The sequence below is a fragment of the Pelodiscus sinensis genome, chromosome 5, assembly GCF_052426305.1.
Source record: "Pelodiscus sinensis isolate ZL-2025 chromosome 5, ASM5242630v1, whole genome shotgun sequence".
Lineage (NCBI taxonomy): Eukaryota > Metazoa > Chordata > Testudines > Trionychidae > Pelodiscus > Pelodiscus sinensis.
The window spans coordinates 63,542,152-63,556,803 of record NC_143056.1 but is presented as its reverse complement, the minus strand read 5'-3'; the positions used below and the strand labels follow the sequence as shown (position 1 = coordinate 63,556,803).

The 14,652-nt window shown below is 43.9% G+C and overlaps 1 protein-coding gene across 2 annotated transcripts in view; it reads right to left on the bottom strand.

Moving 5' to 3' along the window:
* CHP1 (calcineurin like EF-hand protein 1) overlaps nt 1-14,652 on the bottom strand; it is a 42,637-nt gene that overhangs the window by 12,893 nt on the left and 15,092 nt on the right. The window contains exons 3-4 of one of the 2 annotated variants that reach the window (XM_006128691.5): nt 5,688-5,768; nt 3,141-3,268 (exon numbers count right to left, since the gene is read on the bottom strand). In XM_006128691.5, coding sequence (XP_006128753.1) covers nt 3,141-3,268; nt 5,688-5,768 — 209 coding nt within the window. The remainder of the gene's footprint in view (nt 1-3,140; nt 3,269-5,687; nt 5,769-14,652) is intronic. The other variant, XM_025187519.3, reaches the window with a different exon arrangement.

Sequence of the window (14,652 nt, the reverse complement as noted above, 5' to 3'; positions counted from 1 at the left end):
CTGACACTACAGGACGCTTTAGAGACACATTTAGGAAAGTTTAAATTAGCCCAGCATAACCAAGTCTCCAGAAACAAAAGACAGAACTATGTAGCACTTTAAAGGCTAACAAGATGGTTTATTAGGTGATGAGCTTTCATGGGCCAGACCCGCTTCCTCAGATCAAATTGTGGAAGAAAATTGGCACAATCATATATACCAAAGTGATACAATCAAAAAAAATGAATGCATGTGAAACTGACAAATCAAATTTTAGAACAGAGTGGGGGTGAGGAGGGAATGTTAGTGTCTGTGAGGTAATGACATTAGGGGGTGATAATTGGGGAAGCTATCTTTGTAATGGGTGAGATAGAGTCTTTGGTTAGACCCATACATAAAGTGTCAAATTTAAGCATGAATGACAATTCTGAAGCTTCTCATTGAAGTCTGGAGTTAGTCTCTTTGAAGCAATATGCATATTTTAAGGTCATTTAGGGAATGGTCAGTCTGGCTGAAATGGCAAGCAACAGCTTTCTCTGAGAGTCTTGTGTCTGTTTTGTGTGCATTGATTCTTTGGTGAAGTGTTGGGGACGTTTGTCCAATGTACATAGCAGACGGACACTTTAGGCACATCATGCCATAAATTATATTTCTGGATGAACAGGAATATGTGTTCTTGATCTTGTAATAGGCATGGTTAGGTCCAATAATGGTGTTAGAGTAAATGTGGACAAAGCTGGCACCAGCATTTGTTGCAAGGGAAAGTTCCAGGGTTGGTATTAGTGTGGTATGTCCTGTAGTTGTAGGTAAGAATCATCCTGAGGTTAGGTGGTTGTCTATAGGAGACTATGGGTCTGTCTTCCAGAGCGCCTTTGAGGGTAGTATCCTGTTCCAGTATAGGTTGTAGTTTACTGATAATGAGTTGAGCAGGTTTAAGTTGGGGGCTATAAGTGATGACAAGTGATGTTCTATTGTTGGTTTTCCTGGGTCTGTCTTGAAGTAGATGGTTCCTGGGTATTTGTCTGGCTCTTTCAATTTGCTTTTTTATTTCTCCGGGTGGGTAGTTGAGGCTTATAAATGCTGGGTAGAGATCCTGAAGTTTCTGGTCTGTCAGGGATTAGAGCAGGTGCGATTGTATCTAAGGGCTAGGCTATAGATGATGGATTGTATGGTGTGCCCTGGATGGGAGCTGGAGGCATGTAGGTAACTTCATCCAGAAATATAATTTATGGCATGATGTGCCTAAAGTGTCCGTCTGCTATGTACATTGGACAAATGTCCCTAACACTTCGCCAAAGAATCAATGCACACAAAACAGACATAAGACTCTTTCAGCCAGACTGACCATTCCCTCAATGACCTTAAAACATGCATATTGCTTCAAAGAGACTAACTCCAGACTTCAAAGAGAAGCTTCAGAATTGTCATTCATGCTTAAATTTGACACTATTTATGGGTCTAAACAAAGACACTAATGATCTCACCCATTACAAAGATTGCTTCCCCAATTATCACCCCTATGTCATTACCTCACAGACACTAACCTGCCCTCTTCACCCCCACTCTGTTCTAAAATTTGATTTGTCAATTTCACATGCATTCATTTTTTTGATTGTATCACTTTGGTATATATGGTTGTGCCAATTTTTTTTTCCCCCACATATTGATTTAAGGAAGCAGGTCTGGCCCACGAAAGCTCATCACCTAATAAACCATCTTGTTAGTCTTTAAAGTGCTACATAGTTCTGTCTTTTGTTTCAGCGTGACCAGACTAACAGCTGCATCTCTATCACAAGTCCCCAGAGTGAGCTGAAATTCCCATGGCTCCTTTCACTGAGCTTCAACATATCCCACTAACTTCTGAAATGCCTACTGCAGCATCTGCTCCAACCTACTACTTACGGGTCTTGGTTTGTGTTTAAAATTAAGTACAGGCAGTACCTGGGTTACATCAGTCCGACTTAAGTCGGACCCCTAGTTACGAACAGGGGGGGTGCAGCTAATGTGGGGTGCCTCCCCCACTGTCGCTGCCTCTGGCAGCACGGGGGGGCCCCCCCCTCCAGCAGACCAGGGAGACACAGAGCGGCTTTTCTCGCTGCGGAGGACACGGGCGGCAGAACTGCAGCGCGTCTTGGCAGTCCCGCCGCCCATGTCCTCCGCGGCAAGAAAAGCCGCTTCGTGTCTCCCTGGGCTGCCGGGTTGGTCCCCGCAGCGCAGAGGTGCAGCACTGTGGGGACCTACCCGGCAGCACCCCAGCTGCTCTGTCCCAGGCGTCCAGTTTCAGCCGCTGTTAAAACTGATCAGCGGCTGATTCCAGGAAGCCCCGGGCAGAGCAGCTCTGCCTCGGGCTTCCTGTAGTCAGCCGCTGGTCAGTTTCAGCAGCAGCTAACTTGGGAACACCTGGGGCAGAGCAGCTCGGGTGCTGCCGGGTTGGCCCTGCCGCGCCAGGGGTCGGCGCTACCAGACCAACCCAGCAGCACTCCAGCTGCTCTGCCCCAGGCATGTCCAATTCAGCTGCTGCTGGTCAATTTCAACAGCAGCTGAATTTGGATGCCAGTTCCGACTTACATACAAATTCAACTTAAGAACAAACCTACGGTCCCTATCTTGTACGTAACCCGGGGACTGCCTGTATGTCAACTCAAAGGCTACGTCTACACTGGCACCCTTTTCCGGAAATGCTTAAAATGGAACAGTTTTCCGTTATAAGTACTTCCAGAAAAAGCGCGTCTACATTGGCCATGGATACTTTTCCGGAAAAGTATCCATGGCCAATGTAGACGTGCTTTTCCGCAAGAAGCCCCGATCGTCATTTTCGTGATTGGGGCTTTTTTGCGGAAAAGACTACTGTGCTGTCTACACTGGCCCTTTTCCAGAACAGTTTTTCCGGAAAAGGACTTTTGCCCAAACAGGAGCAGCATAGTTTTTCCGGAAAAACACTGACAATTTTACAGTAGATAGTCAGTGCTTTTCCGGAAATTCAAGGGGCCAGTGTAGACAGCTGGCAAGTTATTTCGGAAAAGCGGCTGCTTTTCCAGAATAAGTGGCCAGTGTAGACACAGCCAAACAGTATCTGTGAATAGGGACACTTAGAAAAATCTGTGTGTGGAAGACTAAAGAGGAGATCAAGAAATGGAACAGCAGAGTGTGAAGTTCCTTACAGTGCAGCTTGTTACTCCGGCTGTTGAGTGGTTCTGGTCCATTCTGGTCTTTGCTCTTTTCATTATCTTCAATGGGTCGGAAGTGGGCCAAAGTCCTCATGAATCCACGGAAATTCACTTGGTCCTCTCTGCATAATATTACAAGGTTAGTTGTCTAAAATTTAGCATAATACATGTTGTCTATCGCAGTTGTAAACACAAGTTTATGACCAAACAAGTCTCAATGACATTTCTGTAGAGGAAGGTTGAGTTCTTTAGTGTTTTATTTACAACCATCCAGCAACCCTTAACCCCGCTGGTCTCCTTCAATAGTGAGACCACAAGGAATTTCCTTGTAGTTTTCCCATGAATGGCAAATGTTTTTAAGGTTGGCAGCAGAATTATTAGTAGACATGTAATGTAGAGAGGACATGTGGTCTGGAATAGTGAAAAGAATTAAGATTTAAGGTGATAGAGAAGCCAGTTACTCATACCCATTTTATAAAATTAGGTATGCTCCCCCCAAAAGTGATGTAGGGAGTTTAAGGTTTCTAAAACATTTTGAAAATTCTTTGATGAAGCACAAAATGGTAACCAAGTTCAGAAATGAACACTAAGACCTGTGGAACCAGAGTCTGAAAAATCAGACACTGGTTCTTTGAAAATAACTAGCTTTGGGTGTCAAATTTGACACCTTAAAAAGGCTAAATTCATGAAGTAAGAGCTCACCTTCTCAAAATCTTGTCCCCTTTAAGGTCCCTTAAGATGGCAAGCTCAGAAGTTCAGGAACCCAAAAATATTTGACGTCTTGGCCACAGCCTTTTACAGCATAGGAAACCACACTACCTATGAACCACCTCTTCTCAGGTCTTTTTTTATCCAGCAAAAGGGGAAGAAAGTCATAAGTCTGGCTTGCTTTTCCATTACTGGATCAATGTTGATGGACTGGAGAACAGTGGAGACCAGATAATTTGGACCAAAACAGGCATCCCAGGTGCATAAGTCAGTTTGGTTGGAGAAAGATAGAACACAGAAGGATGCAAAGGTGCCTTGAACAAAGTGAAGAGGGTAAAGCGACAGATGAAATGCAGTTTATGCCAGACGTTACTGAACTGGATGCTGAGAATCCAATGAAGCAACCACAACCTGTGCAGAATGTAGTAAGAGTGACAGGCAAGAAAGATTTTTCAGATTTTTGGACTGATCAGCTGGGTGTGGGTGGGGAAGGAGCACATCCATGAGCCAAAAGAAAATTATAAAAGTCAAGGTAAAAAGTCAGAGGGTGTGGACATGCATCTTGGCATTGGCAACAGGAACAGATAATTTTAGAGTTGTGAAACAGTTTGAGGGGAAGAAAAAGAATAGTCTTGTTTTAGTGATATTTAGAGTTTTAGCTGGTGGTAGGGAATCCAAGATGTCTGATGGAAGCTTCGGGAATAAGTACTGAGGTGGCAGCAGAAAACATCTAGCATGTTGACCTTATCTACTGAAAGAAGGCCAAGGACAACCACCTACAGATAGGGAAAGAGGAGAAGCTCCCAAAAAAGATTCTGAAGAATGCAGAGTAAGGCAGTTTATACTTGAATGTCACCTTTCATTGAAATTTATGATCCTAGGAGGAGGTAAAGTGGTTTAAACAAAGGGCAAAGGTGGAGAACCAGACAATTAGGAAGTAGAGCTGATTGATCAGAATCGTAGAAGATTAGGTTTGGAAGAGACCGCAGGAGATCATTTAGTTCAAGCCCCCTGCTCAAAGCAGGGCCAACACCGACTAAATCAGGGTTTTGTCAAGCCTTGCTTTAAAAACCTTCAAGGATGGAGATTTCACTACTTCCCTAGGCAACCCATTCCAGTGCTTCACCACCCTCCAAGTGAATTGTTTCCTAATATCCAAACTCCCCCACTGCAACTGGAGACCATGGCTTCTTGTTCTGTTGTCTGCCGCCACTGACAAGCTGGCTCCCATCCTCTTTGGAATCCCTCTTCAGATAATTAGAGGCTGCTAACAAATCCCCTCCCCTCATTCTTCTCATCTGAAGACTGAATAGCCCAGTTCCTTCAGCCTCTGCTGATAAGAGATTGTACTATTAGAAGAGAGTTTGTAGCTGATAAGTCTGGCTTCTGAACTCAGGATTGTCATCATTTTGGTCCCAGGAAATGACAGTAAGAGGTAATAGCTTTCATTCTGTTGGTGACACGCTTTCAAACTTACATTTGGTAGACTTAAAAAATTCTGTGTATCAATCATAACATGAAAAATTCTTTCAGTATCTAACATTTCAAGTCTCCTGGACTTGCCTGCTGTCATGTTACTGAATGTTTCTGTTGAATGGCAACCAGAACTGAGTACTGATTAAAGATAACACTCTGGCAAGACAGGCAAGGGAAACAGTAGAAAAAAGGTTAAGTTCAAAGGTCTCAAAGCAAATACATGACTAGACTGAAGTCAGAATCCAAGTATCCAATTCGTATTTCCATGCTTTAGTCAAACATATCCTGATTAGGACTTTACAATGTTGGTCACAAAAAAGTTGCAGATCATTTGGAAATGCTCTCAACAGAACTTACCCCTCTGGGAAAAAGGCATTGATAATCCGATCTCCCAGAGGGTTGATGGCAAGCTCTGGAATTCGCTGAAAGTCTTCACGGCTAAGGGAAACAAGAATATCAGAGTGTTAATAAATTTAGCTGTGGTGAAAGTTGCATCAAGACTGAATAAAGTCTAATGAGATGCTCTACGATACAACATACCCATTTGAGTTTTACTTCTTCAGCAAAGTACTTTGCTTGCTTTCCAACCATAATCATGCAATAGCTGTTAAAAGTTTATTATGGCACAAGATAAGGAGAGTCCTGCAGAGCCTGTATTACATTTCATGCATATAATTGTACTCATTTATCAAGTTAATGCTATTTCTCAGTTTCAGCAAATACCTCTGTGTAAGCAAATCTGCCAGACTTTAGTTATTCCTCTAGAATGATTTGGGCAAGGTGGGAACTACTGTATAAGAAAGCTACACAACGAAGGGAAAGTAACAACTAAAGTAAATTGTGTTTAGCAACAATCACTTGAGCTGAAAAACTTTAGATTAGTCCACTTGGAGCAATGCATCTCAGCCCTGAGATCCCCAAAAGCTATCAATTTTCATGTTTTAAATTTTAATTTCTCTATATGGACTCTGTTGTATGGGCAAGATCTTTCCATAATATAGAAGTTAAGTCAAGCTTGTTTCTGTATCAATCAGGATATTTTCCTACTTAAGAGTAGCCATTTTCTATAGGGGGCCATAAAACAAAAACCATGTGCAGCTTAAAAACTAAACTGGTAGACAAAGTTACATTATTATAAAAGAGTGTTTGTACTTATAGCTTAATCAAATTAAGAACGCAAAACAATAAGACACCTTTTTAGTTATATTGCTGCCTAACCAAAAGTGCCCCTAGTGGAACTGTCAGTAATTGATACAAGATTCCATATTCATGCCTGTAGCTAGAAAGATGAGTGTTGAAGCCAATATGGACTAAAATGCCATAATTTCAACCTCTCTTGTTGGTTGCACAATTTGTTAATTTGTGCCAGATAAGCATGTTAAGCAGTTATTCGCTAATTGTGTATCGACTAATTGATACCATTATCGACTACATGATTAGTCCATAACAGCTGCACTGCAGAGCTGCAGTGAAGGGGTAGCTCCTGGAGCCAGCTAGAGCGAGGACTGAGATGTAGTGAGAGCCAATTGGCACTCTCACTACATTTAAAATGCAGAGCCACAGTGTGAGTGGCTCCAAGAGCTGGCATGAGCTGGGACTGAGCAGTCCCGGCTCACACTGGCTCTGAATCACTGTGGCTCTGCACAGTAAGTGTAATAAGAGCCCAGTGGTTCTAACTACATTTAAAATGCAGAGCCAGAGTGATCCAGAGCCAGCATACACCAGGACTGCTCAGTCCTGGCTGAGGCCGGGACCAGCAGCCGCTATCCATAGGGGGCCTTAGCACCTCGCTGGGACCCTCCACAGACAGTGGCTGCTGCCAGAGTAGCCTCAGTCTGCAGTGGGCAGAGGCTGCTTTGTAGCAGCCTCCCACTATCCCCCACCTCTGCTACCTCTGATAGAGGCAGGCTGCACTGCTGAGATAGTTCTGGGGGGGGGGGGGGGGGGGGGGGGGGGGGAGAGACCAACTTTTGAGATGGCTCCCCCCAGCACCAGCTCCTGTTTCTTCCCCCACCCCCCTTGCTGCATCTCATACAGAGGCAGCAAGGGGAAGGGAGTAGTTAAGTACTCCACTTGACTACTCAGTTACATCCCTAGTGCCAGATTTCTTGAAATACTCACACCCACAATTCCACTTGAAGTCAACTGGAGCTCTGAGCACTCATCCTCTGAAATTTCCATAAAAGGGTTCAAGTTAGATTCCCAAGAACTTCTGCTTTTGAACACCGTCTTAAGCAAATGAAGTGGCATAAAGGTGACAATCAGTTCACGCTTCTCTAAGTGACAAAGCTAGTAACGTAGGATCTTGAACATGATATTGATATACCACTTTACAGAACTTCAAATTAGACAGAAAAACATTGAGAGTAAACTCCATACCCTTACTAATGAGGAACTGCTCCCCACAGTGTTCCCTATTGCTCTTCCACTCTAGTTTTAAAATTTCTCCTGCTGCTGATACTCAGAAGGCCCAGTTGTAGTGTAACTATTGCTAGGATCACAATCTATTATACATTTGAAAGAGTATATCCATTCAAGAACTGCTCCTAAGCTAAGAGCTAGGCCACCAAGTTTAGTATACAGCTTCCTCTTATAACAAAGTAAGATCAGGGTTGGGATGTGCCTAGAATGGGATTGCTTTTCATAAAAGCCACACAGAAAAGAGAATCACCAGACAGGTTAAAGACTGGCTGAGAGCATGCTCCCTCCCCCCTGGGGTCTGGGACTGCCACAGCCCTGAGCCTCTCAACCCGAAGGGCACCCTTTAGGCTGAAGCTCCTCCCAATTCATAAGGGAACATTACTGTCTGTTCCCCTTTGTCAGACAGTGAAGTGCAGTTTGCTGCATTCCTTATTCTGGGAGGCAGGTACAGGGGGCAAATGAACCGGAACCTGTCCCAGATGGGGACATGCACTCCTCCCCTGGCTGTGCCCACTGGAACTACAGTGGCTTCTCACCTGGCCCCCAAGCTGCTGCAGTAATCCTCTCTCCGCAGGGCAGCCTGCATACTGAACTCCTCAGCCCTAGCTCCAACCCAGAGCAATGATTTAAATGAAACATGCACATTTTCATTTTATTTTCCAGAAAACAAAAATTGAGTTAAGGACCCAAGCAACACCAGGTAAATCTTTTAGCTATAGTATATTTGTCATAACATGGTTAACAAAAGCCTTACAGGGAAAATGACCCATTTTTTTTAACTGTCTCCAAAAACCACTACTGCTCTATGCATGTCCATGCCTATGTTATGCTTCAGAAACATGATTAGGACTAATTTCACAAAAATAGCTACACATCTCGTAACCCAACTTCCTCAATATTGTTGCATTTGAAACAGACAAGAGGTACAGCACACATTAGAGATTTAAACAAAGATGCAGTAAAGCATCTACATTGGCATAAGAGTCATTTTAATGCCAGTGCATTGGCTTCAAATCCAATGTGTACAGGCCACTAAAGTAGCTACTCCTGTATCCCATCTAGAATTTTCCATTGACATAACATCTGATTCCCTGCTTGTGAAAGATCAGCTTCACAGAATTTACATTCAACATTTCAGCCTCATTGTGCCTGGTTTATGGCAAGAGCTTAAAAATTAACTACAAGTAACCCCTAGGTTTCAAATCCACTTCTATTTTTGCTCATTAAGGGAACATTATGGGGTAGGTATTTATAATTGGAATAGCTTAACAGCCATAAAAATAACTGAATGCAGAGAAGCAAGTTGTACCTCATTTTATACACCAAGGCTTCTCAGTCATTAGGGACTTACTTCACCTTGCTGAAGCTAGAGCCTACAGAAAATTTGAGGTTCTATTTTTTCCTTGTTCATTCACCATAGCAACGGGCTTCTCCCAATGAGACTTTCCAGGAACACTTTCTACTAAAACCTTTAAGATTGCTTTGCTTATGATCTTTAATTGCAAAGTGATTAACCTGCATAATAAAGAGCATCTGTGACTAGTACTAAGCAAGAGTACTGCTACAAAGAATCAGTAGCTTCTAGATAGTTATGTATTTCCGAGCTATGAGATGTGTCTCTTGGACACGAGAGCCCAACATGGGAGAGACTCCCACCTCATTGCCCTGTCCCAAGTAGTTGCAGGGCCATTTACTAGCCACTCATTCTTTCACCAGCTACTGCTATTCCCTCAAGTCTGACAAGACAATGAGTAGCACTGCACAGAACTGAGGAAAGAACTCAAGAGAATGTGACAAATTGTGGGGTTAGCAAAATGGAAGACTGCTCCCAGAAGTAAGGGAAAGGGAAACAGGAGGAAGAACTGGAGAAATAAAAAGGAGAAAACTGACAAGCAGAGTAAAGCTTCATCTATGCTTGCTTAAAAAAACAAAAGCTGAATTTGGGAGACATTTCCCTGGGTAGACTAATAGGGGATTTCATCTGTTTCTATATTGAATGGCAACACCACCTCAGTATGGGACGGACACAAAAATGCTACTCACCATTACTTTTTAGTCCTAGAAGTTTTGATTTACAGGCAGTCCCCGGGTTACGTACAAGATAGGGACTGTAGGTTTGTTCTTAAGTTGAATCTGTATGTAAGTCGGAACTGGTCCAGATTCAGCCGCTGCTGAAACTGATCAGTTTCAACAGTGGCTGAATCTGGATGCCAGTTCGACTTACATACAGATTCAACTTAAGGACCCCAGGCATCCCCAAGTCAGCTGCTGCTGAAACTGATCAGCGGCTGATTCAGGAAGCCCGGGGCAGGGGCTTCCTGTAGTCAGCCACTGGTCATTTTCAGCAGCTGCTGACTAGGGGACACCTGGGGCAGAGCAGCTGGGGTGCTGCTGGGTTGGTCCAGTGGCACCCAGAGCGGCGCTACGGGACCAACCGGCAGCGCCCCAGCTGCTGTACCACAGGCGTCCGGAGCAAAGCCGCGGAGCACGGGGGTAGCGGGACAGCCCAGACGCGCCGTGGCTATCCTGCTGCCCTCGGGCTCCGTGGCTTTGCTCTGCTTTGCTCCCCGTCCCCCTGGTCTGCAGACCAGGGGGACGGGGAGCAAAGCGGCGGAACACGCGGGCAGCGGGACAGCCCAGACGCGCCGTGGCTATCCTGCTGCCTTCGGGCTCCGCGGCTTTGCTCTGCTCTGCTCCCCGTCCCCCAGGTCTGCAGACCAGGGGGAGGGGGAGCAGAGTAGAGCAGAGCGGCGGAACGCGCGGCCAGCTGACAGCCCAGACGCTTCTGGGCTGTCAGCTGGCCGCGCGTTCCGCCGCCGCTTTGCTTCCTCTCCCTGGTCTGCTCGAGACCAGGGAGAGGAAGTGCCCCGTTCGTAACTGCGGATCCGACGTAAGTCGGATCCGCGTAACTCGGGGACTGCCTGTACTCTGAAGTGACTCAAGATCTGGTTCAAGAGAAATATAGCTGAACTGTTCAGTAATTGTAGCCATAATGTAACAACATTTAACATTCTTATCAGAGGAAAATACCAAAGAAGCCCACCACAGTAGAAAAACTAAATGAACTCTTTGCAGGGGAGGTCACTGCAAAGATTGTGAGGAGATTCCCACATCGGAGCCATTCTTTTAGGTGACAAATCTGAGCAATTATTTGAGATAGAGGCGTTGATTGAAATGGTTTTGGAACGAACTACTATTTAAATTATCAAAGCTACCATGACCAAATAGCATTCATCTAAGAGTTCTGTGGGAACTTTACAATGAAAATTATGGAACTACTAACTGTAGTATGCAATGTATTGTGTAAGTCGGTCTCTGTACAAGTTGACAGACATACAGCTAACACCACCAATTCTTTAAGGCGGCTCCGGAGGAGATTCAATTCAGTAAGCTTAACTTTAGTTTCAGTCAGTTGGCTGGATACTATAGTAAAGAATAAAATTCAGACAGATGAAAATCTGCCAGGAAAGAGTCAACACAGCTTTTGTAAAAGGAAATCATGACACAATATTTTAGAATTCTTTGAAGGCAAACATGGTCCAGTTGATAGAGTACAGGTGCTACACCAAAGGCTCTTAGGCAAAGGAAGAACTCATGGGATAAATTGGAAGGTCCTCTCTTGGATCATTACTTATTAAAAAGGTGGGGAGAAAATGGTCAAATTTTCACAGTGGACCAAGGTAAATAATGGGATACCACAATGATCTCTCTTGGATCATACTCAAATGATTTGGAAAAAGGGGTAAACAGTGAAAAGGCAAAGTATATAAACAATATTTGAATTACTTGAGTTAAATCCAAAGCTGACTGAAGAGTTACAAAAGGAACACATAAAATTGGGTGATAGTGCAGGAAAACAGTAGGTGAAATTCAGTGATAATGGAAAGTAATGCATATTGGAAAAAATCTGAAACTATACATCTGAAGTGGTGAGGTCTAAATTAGCTGTTACCACTAGGAAAGATCTTAGAGTAACTGGATGGTTTTCTGAAAACTGGTTAAGTGCTACAGCAGCTCATCACTCCTGCAAAACCCTCTCCCAACAATTAGAAAACATCAATGCCACTATACAAATCCATGTCACACCCACACCTTGAGTACCCATTGCAGTTTTGGTCAACCCATCTAAAACAAGATCCTTGAATAGAAAAAGGTAACAAAAATAGCTAGGGGTATGGAACAGCTTCCATATACAAGATTAAAACTGGGACAGCTCATTTTAGAAAAGGTAATGAAGATGGACTATGATAGAGGCATACAAAAGCATGAATGGTGTGAAAGTGAACAGGAAATGTTATGTAATCTTTATAATACAAGGACCAAGTGTCACCTAATTAAATTAGTAGCTGGTTTAAAACAAACTTAAGGAAATATTTCTTTGCAGTCAGCTGGAATGTGGCCACAGGATATTGAAGGCCAAAAATCTTTTTTTTTTTAAAGCCAGTTATTCTGCAGAAATTTATAGGTCCACCAATGGCACCTAATGTATTTAGCTATCTCTTCAGATACTCAAGCCTATCAGACTTTGTTTTGGCAACACTTATTGTTTGGTACATCAATAAAGATTAATTTGCATTCAATAGTGGAAGAGGAATTAAACTGATCTTTGTTCATGAAATTCAGTTTCACCAGATGAGTCATTTTAAGATTGGTGGGGAAGGATAGGAGACTTTTTTAGTTATGCTTCCGCAGAAGATTGATCCCTTTCCTCAACCAGTAGAAACTGGAATCTAGAGATTAAGGGGTATAACACCAGATAAGGGGGAAAATACTAGAACAGGAAGTGCATGAATCAATTATCTATGTCCTACAATGTCCTGCTTCTCAGTTTGCTTACAAAAGTTTTAAACACAGCTAGTCGTCAGATGTTAGAATGAAATGGAAAAGACATTGAATCTGTTAGAAGTTATATCTTTCCAGAATAAAAGTTTGTGTTTGGATTTTATCCTGTGACCATTTTTCTTTACTAGGAATGTGAGATAGCTTGTGATTGAATAGTTGTGCTACTGCATGAAAAGTTAGTGTTTACAAAACTACTCAATAGTCCCCACAGGTCGGGCTGGGGCTAGCAGCCAGTGTGCTCCAAGCTCTATTCCGGGGAAGCCCCCTGCCACCCTGCAGTGCTGCCTCTATCAGAGACAGCAGCACGGGGTTGGAGACCAGAGCCAATCCACAAGGGAAAGCAATTTAAAAAACAGTCTTCCCGCACAAACTGGCTCCCACCTGCCACCCTGAGAGGCAGTAGCCCTTGTCCATGGAGGGCCCTTCGTGGCAACCTTCCATGGGTCCTCTTCCCCCACACTGCTGCCTCTATTAGTGCAGGGGAAGGCAGACGACACTACAGAGCCAGTGTTGGGGAGAGCTGGCTTTTTACGTTGCTCCCCTAGCACCAGCTCCTGCTTCTGTAGGAGGCACCAGGGGGAGGGAGGGGAGAAGAGAAGGTCAGGCAGGCAGGTCCAAGGAGCTGGCACGTACAGGAAGCCTGCTTGAAGGCAGGCTCCCCACGCATATAAGCTCCCACCCACCCCCCTCACCCTCTGCTCTGCTCAGAAGCAGCAAGTGGAAGGGGGCAAGTGTATCCAGTAGGGTTACCAGGTGTCTGGTTTTGAACCAGACAGTCCAGTATTTGAGTGCTCTGTTTGGGGAACAAACTGAGAATATACACATGAGAAAATATAAATGTCTGGTATTTCTACATTACATCTTATTTAGAGTTGTGATGTAGTGTCTGGTATTTTTGTTGAAACTATCTGGCAACCCTAGGATCCCGTGCTTGTGGAAAACCGCTTTTTACTCAGCTCTTCACAGGCACTGGCTCCTGCTCTCTCCCCAACCTTTCCTGGGAGGCAGCAATGGGGGCGGGCAAGGAGTGTGATCAAAGAGCACTTCAAGAAATCTTTGCTTGTTTGGGACGTGTTCAAGGCACACAAGATGGATTAGGTGAAATGTGTGGCCAAAAAATTAAAACTACTTTGGCTGTAATATCTGGAGTCTTAACTTCTGTTCTACAACTGCTTGATGTCTGCCTGAACAAACCTTTTAAGGACAGGCTATGCAAGATGTGATCTGACTTGATGTACTTAGGCATGAAGTTGACAAAACATGGGGAATCTTATGAAGCCCGAAATCAATCTGGTTGCCCAGTTGGTCAAGGATGCGAGGGAGTCCATTCCCTTGGAAATGATAGAAAAATAATTTAGGAAATGCAGTATCAGCAATGCACTTGATGGATCAGACAATACCACATTTGCTGATGACACAATGGAAGAAAAGGATCTGAGTCTGACAATGACATTGCCGATGCTTGTGATTACAATGGGGGGGAACTACTATGGCTGAAACTGGAGTTTAATCAATTGTTTTATTAATTGGAGAGGGATTCAAAGTTTGAAGGGTTTTAAGATTCCAAATAAGTGCATTAGAATGATAGGAGATGTTAAAACATGGATGGTAATTTTGAAGGTATGTGAATACTTATTTGTTCCGTTATTACAGCATGTTTTGTGTTAGACTGCATTAAATAAATCTACTAAAATTGACTCCAACTTTTAGAATACAGCACAAGTCCGCAGCATGGTCAGTCCCCAGCCCAACAAGGCAAACTGCAGGTGTGCTGGGACGTTGGTGTACTTGGAGCATCTGCAGGCAAGGAGCCTGTCAGCTCCCAGTTGCTGCCGTTCACAGTTCCAGGTCAACAGGAACAGCTGGAAGTGGCATCCCTTGGTTTGTGCTGCTTCCTCAGCTCCTATTGGCTGCTTTTTGCAATTACCAGCCAATGGGACATGCTGACCATTGCTCCCTGCTATTCCCCATTGACCCAGAACAGCGACCGGCAAAAACTGAGAGCTAACAGACTCAGTGCCTGTAGACAATCCACATACATAAAATGTCTCAGCATGCC